General features: G+C 42.8%; 1 protein-coding gene across 3 annotated transcripts; it reads left to right on the forward strand.

Annotated features, from left to right (window-relative positions):
- Positions 1-5: 5 nt before the first annotated feature.
- On the forward strand, positions 6-13056 carry LOC127333267 (tyrosyl-DNA phosphodiesterase 1). Of its 3 annotated transcripts, XM_071826132.1 has the most exons (16): positions 6-1363; positions 1730-1921; positions 2016-2288; positions 3528-3746; positions 4055-4115; positions 6916-6992; positions 7067-7324; positions 8107-8196; positions 8884-9018; positions 9497-9646; positions 9833-9936; positions 11449-11502; positions 12104-12194; positions 12328-12405; positions 12496-12640; positions 12715-13056. In XM_071826132.1, the coding sequence occupies exons 1-16, from the start codon at positions 1346-1348 to the stop codon at positions 12786-12788; spliced, it is 2019 nt and encodes a 672-aa protein (XP_071682233.1). In that variant the 5' UTR covers positions 6-1345; the 3' UTR covers positions 12789-13056. The 3 variants fall into 3 exon arrangements, with proteins under 3 accessions (XP_071682233.1, XP_071682234.1, XP_071682235.1); XM_071826133.1 differs by lacking the exon at positions 7067-7324; XM_071826134.1 differs by lacking the exons at positions 11449-11502; positions 12104-12194; positions 12328-12405; positions 12496-12640; positions 12715-13056 and adding an exon at positions 10356-10941.
- The last annotated feature ends 5790 nt before the right edge of the window (positions 13057-18846 follow it).

Genomic DNA, 18846 nt, shown 5'->3' on the forward strand with positions numbered 1-18846 from the left:
CACATACACATCCACTCTTAAGAGAAGGCGTGGGCCTATCTGCATTACCCAAGGGACCTTCCATAATGCTAAACCAGCTACAGACTACAGATCCTAAAAGTCTTCCTTAGAAGATGTGGGGCGACCTTCATAGTCCAATTTTGCTCCTAAGCTTGCCATGATAACCCTGAATTTCATCCTGATCTTCTCCATCATGTCTTGAACCTGGTTATTCTCTGGATCAGACAAAGGATAGTTGCTGAGTAGTGCAGCCAGTTGTTCCATGTTCTTCCTGATTCGAGCTGAGAATGCATCTTAGAGAAAATGCTCTTAACTGAAAGTATCAAGAGAGGGAAATCAGGCTTTTCCTAAAATATGGCCTAAATGTTGTTGCACGTCAACTGAAGACAACCCAGATGATTTACTAAAATTTGAAAAGCAAAGGAATACAAACACATTACATACAAATAGTGAAGGGGGTCCTAAATTACCACTGCATTCTTCCTTTGCCTTGACAAGGAAACGTAGGGGAATTATCTTACTCTGTCCAACGCTTTGCTAGCTAACTAGATATTATGAAACAGTACAACTTTGACAAAAAGTTCTTCTAATAGATATAGGCTCTATTTTTTCTGAAGTCCAGAACCTATGGGCCACAAAATGAAAACTGTTAGGACTACAGCCGCCTGATATCATAATTCGTTCATCAGAGATCCCTCTGGTTAGATTAACCAATTGATTACATAGAGAATTCAAGTATTCAAAAAGAAGAAAAAATCAATTATATGACCTTGAAATTCACTATATTGTCTAAAGTTCCTAAATTCATCAGCAAATCTGATACGTGTTGTTGTTCACACTCCCATCTCAGATTAACCTATTGGTTACATAGAGAATAGAAGTATTCAAACACAAGAAAGGATACCCGGAGGATTGCAGGAGGTCACCGGGAGCTAGATGACGAGGCTGAGTTCGTCGGAAGGAGCTGGAGATTGTCGGGCAGAGGTGGACGTAGAGCTCTTCCGGGAGGCGGGGTTTGGCGACGCGGCCGGCGAGGCAGCTCCGAGGCGTGTTTCCGGTCAGCGGCGGCGGGCTGGACCTGGTGCTGGACGGCTCTGGACAGAGGGGATCGGCCGATAGAAGAGAACCACTGAAAGAGGGGCAGGGCTGTAAGGATCTATGTGTAAAAATGTTATTTTTGGGGGGCAAAACTGGAGAACCTGTGCGCCGCTTTAAGCCTTGGCCTTCGTCTTCACCTCACCGCTCTCGGCCTCTTTCTCCTGTGGCTATGCTGATCTAGGGTTTAGTCTTCTGGCTCTAGGGTTTAGGATTGGGTAGAGCCGAGCTCCCCTCCCGATCCTCTCCCATGGCGTCGTCACACCGAGTAAGTTGCCCATCCCCATTCTCTCCCCGCGAGCGCCCGCGCGCGAATCTCCGTCGGATTATTTTTGTGGTCGATGCGTGATTGGAAACGGGTCGAATTCCAGTGCAGCGATCCGTCTCCTAATCGGAGTTTTCCTGTGCATTGGGATTGGATGAGTTCCAGTTGCTCATTTCGCGCGACTGATTTTTCATGGTGTGCATTGTATTTGACTCGTACTCCCTCCGTTCTTTTTTAATCGACGCGAAGTTAGTTCATTGTTTGCACATAGAAAGTGAAGTGCCCGCGTCGATTAATACGGGACAGAGGTAGTATGTCTTTATCGAAAATTTTTGACTCGTATGTGGCATGTTGGTTATGTATATGTAGGTAAGGGTTGGGACCCTGGTTCCCTTTGCTCAAGGCAAATCTGGGCCATCGAATGCCTCACTGCTAAGCATTCCCATCTTTGAGGGTTCCAATGTCGTTGGGAGGAGTAATTTGGTGGTTGTCGACAAGAGGGTCAGCCGCAAGCATTTGAGTCTGCGCGCCTTCGCGGATGGCTCCGTCGAAGTTGTCGTGGTGAGTTTGCAGGAGGCATGCTGTTGTGTTTTAATTTCTTCTGATTCTGATTGGAAAAATAAACTGGTTCAGTTCCATGTCGATGGGTTTGCAGGAGGGGCCAAATCCCATTGTTGTCCGGTCAGAGGGGCAGGCGAGAAAGGTTTGTGCTCAGGGTAGAGCCAAGATTGTCTATGACGATGTCCTAGAGCTTATTCCCGGTGATTATATTATGAAGTATGTGCCTATGAGTGATGAGCGTAAAAGCTCCGCTTCAGTGGATTCGAATGACTTAAAGAAGGGAAAGAGGCATAGCGAGGAAGATAGCGTAGTTGCAAAGAGGAATCGGCAAGTCATGGAAGACGAGGCTTTGGCAAGAACATTGCAGGTTAGTTAACTCTGTTTGCTGCTATGAAACTTATGCCTGGATGATCTTTATCAAGTTTATATTTGGGTGCTTTCTTACACTTATTGGCAGCATTTGCATAATACTGTAGTTGGTTTAATCTAGAATTAACACTAAAACGATCCCAGTGTCTGATAGCGCAAACTGAAAAGGAGCAGGAGCTTTTTCCAATACCTTGTATTATTGTTAATTGAGAAAATTAGGCTAGGATTAGGTTTACATGATGATGAGTCCTTATCTTATATAGCTGTACTTTACCCAACAACATGAAGGTAGTGATTCTTAACCTTCTGTTTGTGTTTGCTCGTCAGCCTATGTTGTTTACCTTTTCTTTTGTTGTGATTTGGATGATCACATTGGGCTTCATAAACTGATGTATACAATATTCTGGTAATCTTCGCATTGATAATACCAAAACTTATTGATGCTATTAGCAAAGATATACCAATACTAGCTGCTCATGTCATTCAGCTAATTTACTCATGTAAAGGCAAATAAAATTATGCAATTATCTAGAGTCCGGATATAATATTATTTACTTACTCAGCATTGAAACCATAATACTCCCTCTGTTCACTTATGTAAGACCTTTTAGATATTTCAAAGTGGACTAGAAATGAACCAAAATGAGTGAACCTACACACTAAAACGTGTCTAGATACATGCATTTACGAAAAAAGCTAAAAGGTCTTACATTAGTGAGCGGAGGGAGTACATTTAATAGTTATGCTTTGGGGTTCGGAATGTCTTTTGAGGACAACATGCGGGTGGAGATGTATATATGTATGACACTAGTTTTGACCATTTTTTTACTGAATATTGTTTTTTTATGTTCTTCAAATGCCGATGGATTGCAACTACATGTACTGGGCAAGTATGGACTATTTCAATATGGTACAGGAGTCCTCTTTTGTGCACCTCGTGAACACAATTTTCATGTTCCATAACTTAGCTATAAATGAAAGGGAAAGTGGAAACATTTATGAAATGAACCATAAAGTTTCTTTGACATAAAAAGTGTTTTCTACTTTGTGCCATAGTCACCCCCCTGTTTATGTGAGTGGTGGATATTTGTATAGTTGTACAACAAACATAATTCTTATTCATTAGTTTGTTCTATCTCTTTTTGTTTGGAAAATCTGCAAATATTTTTTATGCAACAAGTGGAATTTGAACTTCATGCGAACATTGGTGCTGACCCCATTGCTGAACTCTAATCAGGAAAGTTTTGCAGAAGAGGGTACATCTGTTCCTGGCATGGCTTGTGGTCAAGCATTAAGTTCACTTGATAGTGCTGGTTCTTCTGAGAGAAATAGCAAGAGAACGCATTCTGCCGGTCCTTTGAAAGATGTACTCCCATTGACTTTTCGACTCATGCGTGTCCAAGGTCTTCCATCATGGACTAACACTTCCGCAGTTACCATTCAAGATGTCATTCAGGTATCATTCAGCATGAACACTTTCAGTGGAAGTTACTTGAGAGATCAGTTAATTTTGTTTAGCAGGTCATGTGACATCATTGTTTACAATAGGATCTATTAATCAAATTATGAAATAAATGTTGCATGGGAGCTCATTCCTTGACCTTTAATAAACATGCGCGGATTTCCTGCTTGTCATTCAGTGAATCTTTATTCCATGGCATTTCACAAAAAGATCTCAAAGAAGCGTAGTTTATCATTTGTTTCGTTTTTTCCTGCATTGTCAGATTTGATCTGTAAGTTCTTACATGATGAATGAATTGTCAGGGTGATGTGCTTTTTGCTGTACTCTCAAATTATATGGTCGACATTGATTGGTTGCTTACGGGTAAGTTATTTATTATGGAGAAATAATTCTCTACATTGTTAATGAATAATATTTTATGTCCAGACTGTTGAATTGCACTCATGCTTTCTTGATGGGATGACTGTTCATTGGTATGAATCCATTTTCTTACTTGGTCGATGCTAGTATGAACTTAAATCATAGGGTACCTTTTTGTATCCAGACAATCAGAGTGGCCATTTTCTGTTGGTTCGTCGAGTCATTTGGGTTATTGGCTTATTGCCTTGTGACCTTCCTTAGGTTGTTTCATGTGTATAAATGTTGAATGCTCATTTGTCTGAGCTGTTGCAGCAAATTTTTGTAACATCCTGATTTTTACGGACTGATTTTTTCTTCTCTTTTCTAAAACGAAGGATGTTGCAAAGGGGTCAAGTTAATCCTCACATAGGATTGCCGAGTAACACAGTGGGGGTTGGAAAGTTAAGTTCCGGTCCTCACAGAAGTCGTATTAGAGCCGACGTTGACCTAGTCGCATGGCCTTAGTTAGAATGGAAAACTTTAGTACTCGTTTGTTAATAAAAATATAGTTGACAAAAATAATAGGTTTCTTTGATGTTACTTGTCTCTCTCATTTAGCATTTACAAAAAAAATTGTTGCTGATTATTTTTCTCTTATTTAAATTAAATGTGCGTAGATGGTAGTACCTTCGACGTGGCGGATCCAGGAGTTTGGGCATCTTGGATAGTAGTTTCGAGACATGTTGACGAGGTTGGGTTACAGCCGTGACCTAGAAGTGTCTAGACACACCATTCGTACGCCCTCGAGCGAGAAGATTGTTAGAGCTACCTTCGTGGTGTATCTGAATCATGCACCACGTGGAAGTCGCGCGGTAGCAAAAGGACGACACCGATTCACTGCTGAAGGAGAGGACTTTGTGGATGCCACTATTCATGTCGTTCACCGAGCGATGCATGGGATGGCGGTTACCTACCAGGATGAGCTACGCAACACACCTTTCCTTTACTTTGCCTACCGAGACAATAGGTGTGTAATTCATCAGAACATGATGTACCAGAATGATGATGATCCTACACTCGTTCGCATGACGTCACTTAATTTTGGACTACAGCATCACCTAGTTGCTGTCACCATTATACTGGACGATGTCCGACACCTTTGCCATCACTACTAGGACCGAGTTGAGACTGTAGAAGAAAGGTTGGTGGAAGCTAACACAACCTTAGGTGCTATTAACGCTGCATGTGAGACTGGTGAGACTTGTGGAGGACACCACCACTGGTGCTCACGTGGAAAATGTTATCGTACAAATTGTGCTCATGGGCGAAGGACAAGAGGACCGCTGCAGACCTTGTACGTAGTGCACAACGACGGAGAGCCAGGCACCATCCACGTATAATGGTTACTCGAACGAAGAAGAACCTTCGTGTGAAGAAGCGCCGCCTGACACTTCGAGCCATCTCACCACCAATTTGACACTTCTTCCCGGACTAGTCGGATTGCATTGGTGGCTTGATGGCTCAAAGTGTCAGACGGCGCTTCTTCACACGAAGGCTCTTCTTCGTTCGAGTAACCATTATACATGGATGGTGTCTGGCCCTCCGTTGTTGTGCACTAGGTGCAGGGTCCTGCAGCGGTCCTCTTGTCCTGCGCCCATGAGCATGATTTGTGCAGCGGCATTTTCCACGTGAGCACTAGTGATGGCGTCCTCCACAAGTCCCAGCAGCCTCACGTGCAGCGTTAATAGCAGCTAAGGTTGTGTTAGCTTCCACCAACCTTTCTTCCAGAGTCTCAACTTGGTCCTGGTAGTGATGGCAAAAATGTCGAACATCGTCTAACATACCAGTGACCGCAACTAGGCGACGCTTTAGTCCAAAATTAAGCGATGTCATGCGAACGAGCGTAGGATCATCCTCATTCTGGTACATCATGTTCTGGCGGATTACACCTTCATTGTCTCGGTAGACAAAGTAACGGAAGGTGTGTTGTGTAGCTTGTCCTGGAAGGTAACCGCCATCCCATGCATCGCTCGGTGAATGACATGAACAGTGGCATCCACAAAGTCCTCTCCTTCAGTAGTGAATTGATGTCCTTTTGCTATTGCGCGACTTCCACGTAGTGCATGATTCGGATACATCACTAAGGTAGCTCTAACAATCTCCTCACTCCAGGGCGTACGGATGGTGTGTCAAGAGTCACAACCGGGTCAACATGTCTCGAAACTGCTGTCCATGGTGCCCAAACTCCTCAATCTGCCGCGTCGAAGGTACTGCCATCTACGCACATTTGAATAAGAGAAGAATAATCATCAACAATTTTTTTGTAAATGCGAGAGTAACATTAAGGAAACCTATTATTTTATTCAACTATATTTTTTATTAACATACGAATACTATAGCTTTCCATTCTAACTAAGGCCACGCGACTAGGTCAACGTCGGCTCTGATAAGTTTCCAACCCTTCCGTGTTACTCGTCAATCCCATGATTAACTTGACTGCTTTGCAACATCCTTCTCTTTTGGAAAAGAGAAAAAAAATCAATCCATAAAAATCAGGGTGTTACAATTTTTAAGAATAAAAACTTATATGTGTTGATGTACTTGTTAAATATATTGAACAGTAATGCAAGACTACATAAATAAGCAAGATATATATACCTTGGACCCTTCCTTATGTTATGTTGTCTTTTTTTCAATATTTCTTCTATCTTAGTGAAGTTGTGATTCCCAGATGGTTTGGTTTATATATTGTGAGATGCCATTGCATCTTTTCTCCTCATTATCTTGATCATTTTGTAATGTGATCAGATATTCCATGTTGCAGCATGTCCAAGCCTAAGGAAAGTTCCACATGTCCTAGTTCTCCATGGAGAGGATGGTGCTTCATTGGAGCATTTGAAGGTGGCAAAATTGCTTAAACAATTCATTATCTTGTTTTATTTTCTTATTTCATGTTACTGCATGCTTGGGTACAGAAATCAAAGCCTGCTAATTGGATCCTTCACAAGCCTCCGCTCCCAATTTCATTTGGAACACATCATTCAAAGGCCATGCTGCTTGTATACCCTCAAGGGATTCGTGTTGTTGTTCACACTGCAAATTTGATACATGTTGACTGGAATAACAAAAGTCAGGGACTATGGACGCAAGATTTTCCCTGGAAAGATGCAAATGATATGAATACAAATATTTCTTTTGAGAATGACCTGGTTGATTATCTCAGGGCACTTAAGGTAGCAGGGTATCCTCTTTGCTTCTAGAATATTTAATCGACTGTTGTTTCAATACTCACCTAAAAAAAAACTCTTGTTTCAATACTCATTGTGTTCAATAAATTAATTGTTATTTTCAGTACCTTCAGATTTGAAATTTATTATCAACATATTGAAAGGAACAGTCACTCAACCTTACCTGAAAACGAATGGAGTAAATAACTATGTGCAGCTTTAAAAAGTCAAAACATTCATAATAGGCACTAGGAACTTGTGTTTGTATCTTGTGGTGTACTACTACATAATATATTTATGGATATAGTAAAGTAGATTGGATGGGGAAATATTTACTTGCTTTCAGTCGGATTAAGGTCTAGGAATCAATGGAAACACTGATCTGTTATAAACTTATAATTATAATGACATAACTTAGTACATGATTTTTATCATATCTCTTGCGAAAATCAGTCAGTCGTGTATAACTGATGTCATGTCTCACGTTCATCATAAAATATGCCTTAAACAAGTTTAATGGGTTTTCTACAGATCATGAAACATGATCTGGTCTTGCATGGAACTTTGTTCTGTAGCAATTTTTATCCCTCTCTGATAAATCCTAGTGTAATTTAGTATCTTTGAACTGTTTGGCTTTCACAGATCATATCCAGATAGCTTATCTTGAAAGTTTCTAGCTTTTAGCCTGTTAGAAACCCCTCCCTATAGTTGATTCTATCTGCTACTTTGCATTACTTTGTCCCTGTAGTTAAATTTTGACCAACTCTATCTTGTCTATGATGATGCAGTGGCCTGAGTTCAGGTTAAATCTCCCAGTTGCTGGTGATGTCAACATCAATGCAGCATTCTTTAGGAAATTTGATTATAGTAGCTCAACGGTTGGTATATTTCTTTAATCTTGCATTTACTTTTAAGCCTTGTGAGACAGTGAGACAAGCTGAATCATAAATTGTGTTCATTTTTCAAATTATTATCCTTACATAGGATGAAAAGGGAAATGAAAAGAAAACGACCATTGGCTTATCAAATGAAGTAGCGTTCTGTTAAATGTCAGTTATTGACTTTGTGCTAGGATTCTATTAACTCTGGATTTGCTTGATAAATGATGGCAATTTCTAAATCATGTGGCCACTAGCACTGAATTATATTATCTATGTGCACTGTGAATCATATACCGCTTCATCTGAAAGTCTGCTGCCTCTCTTACCAGCTATATACCACATTCATACAAAATGACTGCAATGTTCCATTTATTATCCATTCTCAGATCCTTTGATTAGGTGTCTTGTACCATTGTGGCAGTTGTTGAAATGAATATTACCATGCATTTTGCTAGATGATTGCATTACATGTTAGAAGGTGTGATGTGTTGTTTTGTCTTCCACCCTTGCCTGTGCAAGCACCCATTTACTACAAAACAGCCACTGCTCTTCAACCATGATTGTGCGGCTACTTGCCTGTAGTTATACTTAAATGTTGAAACATATCTGACCACTATAGCACACATGTAGCTCATACCTTTTCCCCTTGTGTTATCATTAATTAGTCTCAGCTAACTTCTGCAGGTCAGGTTGATCGGGTCTGTTCCTGGTTATCACGTGGGCCCCAATATGAAAAGGTGGGGCCATATGAAGCTTAGGAGTGTTCTTGAAGAGTGTGTATTTGAAAAGCAATTTTGTAAGTCACCACTTATTTATCAGGTACGTTTCCTTGTGATCCATCTATCAATTTGTTAGGGCATGCAACTTGGCAAGCTGTGATAAATAAACTTAATAACCTTAACTTTATCCATGATTTTTTTAAATAAACAACTTAAAATGATATGCTGCCAAACTTGGTGCCTGGCTAGCAGCCTTGTCGTGTATTAGAAAAATCAGTACCTGACTCACAGTTTCATAGCACTCAGTATTAAGCTGTCATCAGAGCATAGCAAGTATAGTAATTTTTATGTTGTACTATAGGAGCGTGTAAAATGAGTGGTCTGCATGAAACTAACATCATGCACTACCTTACAATTATAATATCACTTACTGTATTCCCGATTAATTTCACTAAAAACATCTGGCATTCATACTCCTTTTCATTTGTCTGAGAAGTTTATAATGCATTTGTCGTTTACTACTCATCATGTTTGAATGTCTTGAAGGATGTGTAACATTAGTTGCTTCTTGCGTCCAGTTTTCTTCCTTGGGTTCACTTGATGAGAAATGGATGAGTGAGTTTGCATGCTCGTTATCAGCTGGTAAAGCAGAGGATGGATCACCGTTGGGTATCGGTAAACCACTGATTGTCTGGCCTACAGTGGAAGATGTTAGGTGTTCAATAGAGGTATAACCCATGTTTGGTCTTCCTTTATCTTGTTGGAATCAGTGCTGGTGCCAAAATAGTAGAAACATATAAAATATTTGTGTTCACTTTTTAGATCAATATTGGCAAGATCCAAGATAACAATTTGTCTTGTCCATTACCATCTTATTGACCTTTTTTTTGCGTGTGTTCCATATTTCATATTAGGGGTATGCAGCTGGTAGTTGCATTCCAAGTCCTCAGAAGAATGTTGAGAAAGATTTCTTGAGAAAATATTGGTCCAGGTGGAAAGCAGACCATGTAGGCCGTTGGTATGCTCTCTTTTCCTGCAGCTAAAGCTATCATGTTGGTCCAATGAAATTTTAGTGTTTACGAATCCAGTATGATGTCATGTACTGGTTATTGACCCATTCTACAAATTATCTGCTCCATACTATAGATTCATTTAGTTTTCAGAACAGCGCAATAGGTTATGTAGCTAATCCCTTATGTGTTGTATACTTGCCATATGTCACAAGGATTTGCTTGGGCTGTTTAGTTTTCTCCCATGATAGCCATGATTGGAAGATTTGTAACTTGGCACTTGGCAGTAAATATACACTTTTTTCAAGAAAACGCAATGACATTGCGTTTCTTTTCATTGCAAAGAAGAAGAGTTTGTTACTAGGTAACGCCTCCATGGAGGGTGGGTTACAACGTGCTGCTAACAGCAAACTAGTGCACATCCCAGTCTACAGGCAAAATGGCGCGAAGGCCAAGTGCCCCAGCCCTGGCCCAAAGCGCCGCTTCTGCCTTGATCTTATCGTTGACGCTCTGGACTGACGGTTGCTCTCCGTCGAAGACGCACGAGTTGCGATGCTTCCAGATTAACCAAGGCATGAGCAGTGATGCAGTTGCAAGGCCTTTTCGCATTGGCTTCGGCGTGTTCTGTCTCATGGCGACCCACCAGTCGAAGCCAGGACAATGCATCATACCAGACCTGCCTCGAGAAGAGCCAAGCCAAGGTGTTGCATTGACTCAGGCTCCTGGTCGCAAAGTAGGCACCAAGGATGGTGTTGTAGCCCCCGCCGTCGCAGCTGTTCCGCCGTCCAGCATCGATCTTTGTTTGCCAACCACTGGAAGAACTTGACGCGCGGAGGCGCTCAAGTTTTCCACAGTAGCTTCCAAGCGTGGCAAGAAGTGGAGCCCTGGAATGTGCTCAGGTAGCAGGATTGCGGAGTAGGCACCTTTTGCGTTCCATCGCCAGACGAGCTGATCAGGCCTGTCCCTTTTCAGGCAGTAAATATACACTGATACCTGTTGTTCTTTGGCCTTTATATTTGTGTTAACTAACCTTTAAATTAATTTTTGCCGTGATATAGCACTTGAAGAGAAAGCTTTCCATTCCATATTTCCAAGGATGGAGATGAGTTTCTTTTTATCCTGCAATATTCTGTCATTACACCTAAAGCAAGAAGATTGATCTACATGGCATGGCTGTGGCTTTGTGGTGTGGAGGCTTACTAGTTTCATTGCATCTGGAGTGCTTGGCAAAATAAGGTCTTAAAAATCCTCTACCAGGTGGATTTTGCTTTAGTTGCAATGAATGATCCCATTATAACCTGAACAATACAACTTCTTTGTAGTATTATTAGTATGTAATATAATGATTATGACTATATATTCTGGACTACACAGTTCAAGTAAACATCTTTAGTTGATATCGGCATCGACTGCAAAAGATTTGCATCCTTACTTTCTGAATTTTTCAGTTTTTCTTCTTTTGAACCAAGTTCTTTTACTACTAACAGAAACTGATATTCTGATCTTGATTTTTGTATCAGCCGTGCTATGCCTCACATAAAAACTTTTACTCGTTACAATGGTCAAAATATTGCGTAAGTTCTTATAGCAAGTTCTTTGATGATCATTATCAGAAGGAAAAAAAGTCAACTTTAACCCCTCTGCTTTCATGGAAGTCCAGATTAGACCACCCACTACAAAACTAGTTATTCAACACGGTCAACTTTCAAAACTAGTGTGACTTTCACAGCACTGATGGTATTGGTAATAGTTTTGCTTACATGGCATCTCACTGAGCTAGGTTCGCTCCATCAGAATAATCCGAGTCATGTCAGCAAGTAAGCTTAAAAATTGACCGAGCATATATTTAAAAAGTTCATTGTATTCCTCTTCTCTATTGGTTTTCCACTTTAATAAATTGACCAGGATGTCACATACTCCCTCCGTTCTTTTTTAATTGACTCAGATTTAGTACAACTTTGTACTAAATCTGAGTCAATTAAAAAGGAACGGAGGGAGTACTAAATAGCTAGCACAGCAATGAGCTTTGAAAAGCACCATCCATAGGTGATTTGTACCAATTCTCAAAGTTGGGGAGGTTAAATAGCTGGACTTGTAGGGCCTAATCTGGACTCTGTTGATAGTAGAGGGGGGTAAATTGTTTTCCTTACCTAAAATCTTGTATATCCCCATCAGATGGTTTCTGCTTACCTCATCAAATTTAAGCAAAGCTGCTTGGGGTGCACTGCAGAAGAACAACACGCAGCTGATGATACGGTCATATGAGGTACCGAAATTATGATGCTTGTTGCATTCCTATTGTTTTTTGTCCACAACCTCATTGTGAAGCACTGCTAGTTGAATAATTGAAGTCATCATGGGATCATGACTTTTTACCTTATTATTTGACTTACTTTCAGTTGGGCGTATTGTTCTTGCCCAAAACTCTCCAGTGTGTGCCTCAGTTTTCATGCACAGAGAAGAATCGCTCAAACCAGGTAGTACCAAATGGTCCCTTCTTATCATTCTATTATCGCTTTGTAGATCTGGCTCTTTCATCAGCCTTGGTTACTCGCATTTGTACCCAGGATAAACTTGCCCTTGGTAAGAACATCAAGACCAAGCTGGTCACACTTTGCTGGCAAGGTGATGAAGAAACAGATCCATCTACTACAGAAGTTGTCAAATTGCCTGTGCCGTATCAACTCCCTCCACGGCTGTATGGAGCTGAAGGTTAGCTGATGTCATAATGATGAATGACTGTCATACCTTGGTCTTTAAAACCTAACATTTTGATTTATTTTCAGATGTCCCATGGTCATGGGATCGGAGGTACACAAAGAAAGATGTGTATGGTTCGGGCTGGCCGCGCCATGGCTAGCTAAGCTGTGCGTCTCACTGCATTCTAGGCATGGACATGAACCCGGTAGTATGTTGAATGGATCGCTAGTGAAGTCATTGTCTGTAGATAGCACCTGATTGTTCGTCCTCCCTATGCCTTGGCCACTCGGCCAGCTGTTAGAGAAACCAGTTGGGATGGAACATTTGATTAAAGAAATGCTGGAATATTTGTTATTTTAAGCTTACTGAGACGGGAAGTATATGTTATTTGCTGCTTGCTGATGTGATGTGTATCCAGTCTTTTTTTTTATATGTCTTACACCTTGCTAAAGGAGTTGTTTCTGCGCGAAAGTAATACTCCCTCCGTCTCATGAAACTTTTCTGAGATTTGTGAAAATTTAGATGTATGTAGATGCCATTTAGTATTTAGATACATCTGAATTTAGATAACTCTCAGACAACTTTCATGGGATGGGGACGGAAGGAGTAGAAAAATGGGTATCATGTTTTTATTTATTTAAAGAAAGGACAACTGAACAATGGTCTTTGGGTCTTCCGCATGGTTAGACCACATTTGAAAAAGACGATGGTAGATACGCAACATTTCGAACTTGTACACCTTGAAAATATGACTGCAAAAGGAAAAAAAAATATAGAAGAAAATATTTGTAATTTCTCTATTTCTGAATTACTTATTTTTTGTCATTGATTTACAATCAAATATTGATTGAATGTACTCAGAAAGTTATAATTCAAATCCAACTTTTCTTTTTGTTGAAATTCAGAGTTCATGTCAAAATCCGTCGCAGGCTGGTGATAACGATTAGAGCATCTCTAGTTGCGTTCCCTAAAGCGGTCCCAAAGAGATTTAGGGTGGGTCGGATAAAATTTCGTTCCTAGCCACACGTCCCAAAGGCGCTTTCCGTCTGGCACGGTCCAATACGGTGCTCGGTGCCCCGAGCCTGTCCTCGCTCCACAGGGGACGCTCCGGGCACACTGGACACAACGAAAAGCGAGACGAGTAGTGGCGGGCTCGATGCGTCAGCGACACGGAAACCTAAAACCCCTTCGCTTACCTCTGGTCAAGCGACGTTAATGGCGCCCAGTTTTTCCAGGCTACGCAGGGACACGTCTCGTTGTGCATAGCCGCGTGGCCATCCGCGTCGGCGTTTATTGCGGCCAACGTCCCGCTGCCGCTTCGCCTGCCGTCGCTGTGCATTAAGAGCGCCCCTTCTTCCTTCCCCATTCCAAACTCGCCGCTCCAATCTCTCCCTCTCCCTCGCCGCTCCCAATCTCCTCCTCCCTCGCCGCTCCAATGTCGTCGTCCCGCAAGAGCGTCGCGGCGAACGGCTTCGGCCGTGGCAGCCTCACCGTGGCGGAGGCGTGGGCGCTGTACCGCGCGGGATATCCTGTCCCGCCGGACATGCGCCTGCCAAGCAGTGGTGGGTGGAGGATGGCCGTCAACGGCGTCGACGTCCCGCCACTGGGCACGAAGCACTGGAGGGATGCGATCAGGACCCGGCGGGCTCGCCTCATCACCGAGGAGCGCGCCGATCCAATCTGGGCGCCCACCGGCAACGACGACTGGTGGGTGGACTACTTCCAGGCGCAGCACGACGCCGAGATGAACCGTACCGACGGCCTCATCGGTCGGCAGAACAACTGGAACAGGGAGGGGCGCCTCCGCTTCTGGAGCGTTCCCAGGCGCACCCTCGAGCACGTCGTCGACGGCATCCACAACGGCATGCCCAGGCTCGAGATGTCGCTGTCGCCGCCACCATCTCCTACGTGAAAGGACACGGATGCCGCCTAGAGTGGGGGTGAATAGGCGGTTTAAAACTTTTACGAATATGGCTTAACAAATGCGGAATAAAACTAGCGTTTAATTTGTCAAGCACAAAATCCATATAACTAGGTTTCACTTATGTGCACCAACGACTTATGCTAAGCAATTCAAACAACTATGTGATAGCAAGATATATAACTTCAAGCATATCACAAAGTAAAGTGCATAAGTAAAGAGCTCGGGTATAGGATTAACCGAAGTGACGCGAATACAACGAGGTATCCCGAAGTTCACACTCTTGCGAGTGCTACTCTCCGTTGGAGCGGTGCGGAGGACAAGTCACTCCAGACGCACGAGGGCCACCGTATTCTCCTTGAGAATTTCCACCAAAAGGGATGTCCTCGATCCACTATGGAACCTTAGGGTGGTCACCGAACCCTCACAAAGCTTGGGGCTATCTCCACAACTTAATTGGAGGCTCCCAATAAATCGCCACAAAGGCCTTGCCCTTGAAGAATCTCCACAACTTAATTGGAGTCCCCAAGAACACCACAAAGACCACTAAGCCAGCTAGGGTCCAAAGACCCAAGAGGAACACGCTCCGGGAACAAGCTCCCGAAGTGAATATCTCACGAACTTTCACCTCTACGTATCACCGCGGAGAAGTCAAACCGATGCACCAAATGCAATGGCTAGAACACCACAAAGATACCCAAATCCTTCACTCTCAAATTCCAACAAAGCTACTAAAGCTATTGGGGGAATAAGAGAGGAAGAACAAAATAACAAGAGGAACACAAAATTTCTCTCCAAGATCTAGATCTAGAGATTCCCTCACAAAGAGGGGGATTTGATTGGTGCAAATATAGATCTAGATCTCATCTCTCTTTTCCTCAAATATGAGCAAGAATCATGGAGGGATTGAGGGAGACGGAGAGGAAGAGCTCTCAAGATGCAACAATGGTGGAGGGCAAGAGGTTGAAGAAGAAGTAACCCAAAAAGAGAGAGAGAAAAGCTTAAATAGGTGGCCTCAAAAATCTGCCCGTTGGGGGCTTCATGGCCGGTAGTATCGGTGATAAGGGGTGGCCCGATCTTCTCAGTAAACACGGTGGTGATGATGATCACGGGATGAACACAGCGGAGATATACGATGATGAAGTGGATGATAACTTGTATGATGCTAACGAGTCTCCCGGTCGATCCATGTCGCCAATACAACAGCTCTCAACCCTGCAAGATATTCGCAACTCCACACACTTGCGCACGTAGCCGCCGACCATGAAGCGGTAAATTGCAACCATCTAATTCCCAATAGAACAGCAGATCACACAAGACTTCCAGGGGTTCAACACCAAATCGATGCAATATGGTGTAGAGATTCAATAGAGTTGCAAAGCAATCAACTATGAACTAGGGTTTATCTTAAACATGGTCTAAACCTAATTTGGGAGCGTCCTGGGCACTTATATAGGGGTTTAGGACGACCAGGGGTCGAAAAAAGTACATAGAAAACCGACCCAGATCGGATCTGGTCGAGACAGACTCGGAGTCGGCCGGTTAGGGGGCCGGTCGACTGGGCCTGGGACCGGGCCATCCGGTTTCAACCGGGTCTGGCACGGGGTGGCAACCGGGCGAGGCGTCCAGACTTACTAGATAGTTGCCCGGTTGGCACAAGCGCGGCATCCGGTTTGGATCGGACGGATCCGGCGTGGAAGCCGGTCGGACCGGGTGGCCCGGCGGCACGGCCGGTCTGACCGGGCCTGGCGCCGGCCTGAACTGCATCTCCTCCTCTCGCACATGCCTCCCGCTCCTCCCTCGCGCGTCCATGGGATGTCTTCATGTCCAACTCCATGTCCAGCTTCACGTCCAGCTTCTTGTCCAGATGCTCCTCTCCTCCTCGTGCGATGCTTGTTTCCTCTTCATACCTGATCATACATAAGTAATACGACTTAGGCAGTATAAAGTTCTCATCGATCAAAGTATCACATAGGAACAAGTTCACCTGTTGCTTAAGTAGCTTCGCACGAGCTCGTATCATTGGTTCAATCCTGACTTCATTGGACTTGAGCTTCACAGCAGCATCGTCTTCGTCTTGCTATAACGGAGGTAGTAGTATAGTAGGGATGTCCTCATCATCTCCCCCCCCTTCAAAAGGCGTCGACCTCGACGCTCCAAGGTCTTCTCCGTCATATGGTGTCAAATCAGCCACATTGAAAGAATTGCTGACACCAAACTCATCAATTGGAAGATCTATCGAATATGCATTATCATTGATCTTGGCAAGCATTTTGTAAGGACGAACACCACGGGGAAGCAACTTGGACTTCCGTAGCGTCGGGAACCTATCCTTGCGAAAATGTACCCAGACCATATCACCAGGCTTGAACAAAATCTCCTTACGCTTCTTGTTCATCCTTGCAGCATTGCTCTTGCCTTTCTTCTCTATCAACTCTTTAATCTTCACATGTATCTTCCGTACAAAATCTGCCCTCTTTGATGCCTCCATATTGACTCTCTCATGTATGGGCAAAGGCAACAAATCAAGTGGAGTAATGGGTTTGAAACCATACACCACCTCAAAAGGACACAACTATGTGGTAGAATGTACCACCCTGTTGTAAGCAAACTCCACATGCGGCAAATAATCTTCTTACTCCTTCAGGTTCTTCTTGATCATGGATCTCAACAGTTGTGATAATATTCTATTCACCACTTCAGTTTGACCATCAGTTTGGGGATGACAAGTAGTACTAAAAAGTAGCTTTGTCCCCAGCTTTCTCCAAAGCGTCTTCCAGAAGTAGCTCATAAACTTCACATCACGATCAGAAACGATAGTCTTCTGGACTCCATGTAGACGTACAATCTCCCTGAAAAACAGGTTAGCAATATGTGACGCATCGTCGCTCTTGTGGCAGGCAATAAAGTGTGACATCTTTGAAAACCTATCCACTACCACAAATATAGAATCATGGCCTCTCTTAGTACGCGGCAAACCCAACACAAAATCCATACTAATATCCTCCCAAGGTGTAAAGGTGCCGGTAAAGGAGTATACAAACTGTGAGGCTTCAACTTGGACTTGGACTTGTTGCAAGTAATGCATCTCTTCACATACCTGTCCACATCCCGCCTCATCTTTGGCCAATAAAAGTGGTCAGCTAGCATGAGTAGCGTCTTCTCACGCCCGAAGTGACCCATCAAACCTCCAACATGAGATTCCTGCAATAAGAGCAAACGCACAGACGATTCTGGAACACATAGTTTGTTAGCTCTAAACAAGAACCCATCATGTATGTGATATTTCTCCCATGCTTTACCAATAGCACATAAGCGATATGGTTCAGTAAAATCATGATCGGGAGCATACAAATCACATAGTATCTCTAATCCAGGAATTTTAACATCAGCTAGACCATGAAAACTTCTTACTTGACTCACATTCATGGGAGTAGGCCAATTTTGAATAGATTCAACTTTAGACACATCTACCTCTACTCCATGCTTAGAGACAACGTAACTAAGAAATATGACCTTATCTTTGCAAAATGTGCACTTCTCAAGATTACCATAGAGTTTATTATCACGCAACACTTGCAAAACATGTCGAATATGTATAGTATGATCAGATTCATTGCGGCTGTAGATTAATATGTCATCAAAGTACACAACCACAAATTTGCCAATAAAATCACGCAAAACATAGTTCATCAGTCTCATGAAAGTGTTAGGTGCATTAGTTAAACCAAAAGGCATCACTAACCACTCATATAAACCAAATTTTGTTTTAAAGGCCGTTTTCCATTCATCTCCCTCTTTCATCCTAATTTGATGATAACCACTACGCAAATAAATTTTAGAGAATATAACAGCACCACTCAATTCATCTAGCATATCCTTTAAACGGGGAACAGGATGACAATATCGAATAGTAATGTTGTTTATCGCTCTACAATCTACACACATGCGCCATGTACCATCTTTTTTAGAAACTAGAATAACATGAACAGCACAAGGACTAAGGCTTATCCGGATATAACCTTTGTCGAGTAGCGCTTGTACTTGCTTCTGTATCTCCTTCGTCTCTTCGGGGTTCGTCCTATATGGCTCCCTATTGGGCAGCGAAGCTCCGGGAATCAACTCAATTTGATGCTCAATACCACGCAATGGTGGCAATCCTGCGGGTACCTCCTCCGGAAACACGTCGCTGAATTCCTACAAAACACTAGAAACACCAAGAGAAATAGGGGTCATGTCGTTAGAAACCAAAACCTCACCCTTGTACATGAGCACAAGAGGCATGACTGTAGGATAC

The sequence above is a fragment of the Lolium perenne genome, chromosome 2 (assembly GCF_019359855.2).
Source record: "Lolium perenne isolate Kyuss_39 chromosome 2, Kyuss_2.0, whole genome shotgun sequence".
Lineage (NCBI taxonomy): Eukaryota > Viridiplantae > Streptophyta > Magnoliopsida > Poales > Poaceae > Lolium > Lolium perenne.

Coding starts and splice junctions, on each gene's coding strand:
- LOC127333267 (XM_071826132.1), top strand. Junction 6,993..7,066: donor CTTCATTGGAGCATTTGAAG/GTGGCAAAATTG, acceptor GCTTGGGTACAG/AAATCAAAGCCTGCTAATTG. Junction 7,325..8,106: donor ATTATCTCAGGGCACTTAAG/GTAGCAGGGTAT, acceptor ATGATGATGCAG/TGGCCTGAGTTCAGGTTAAA.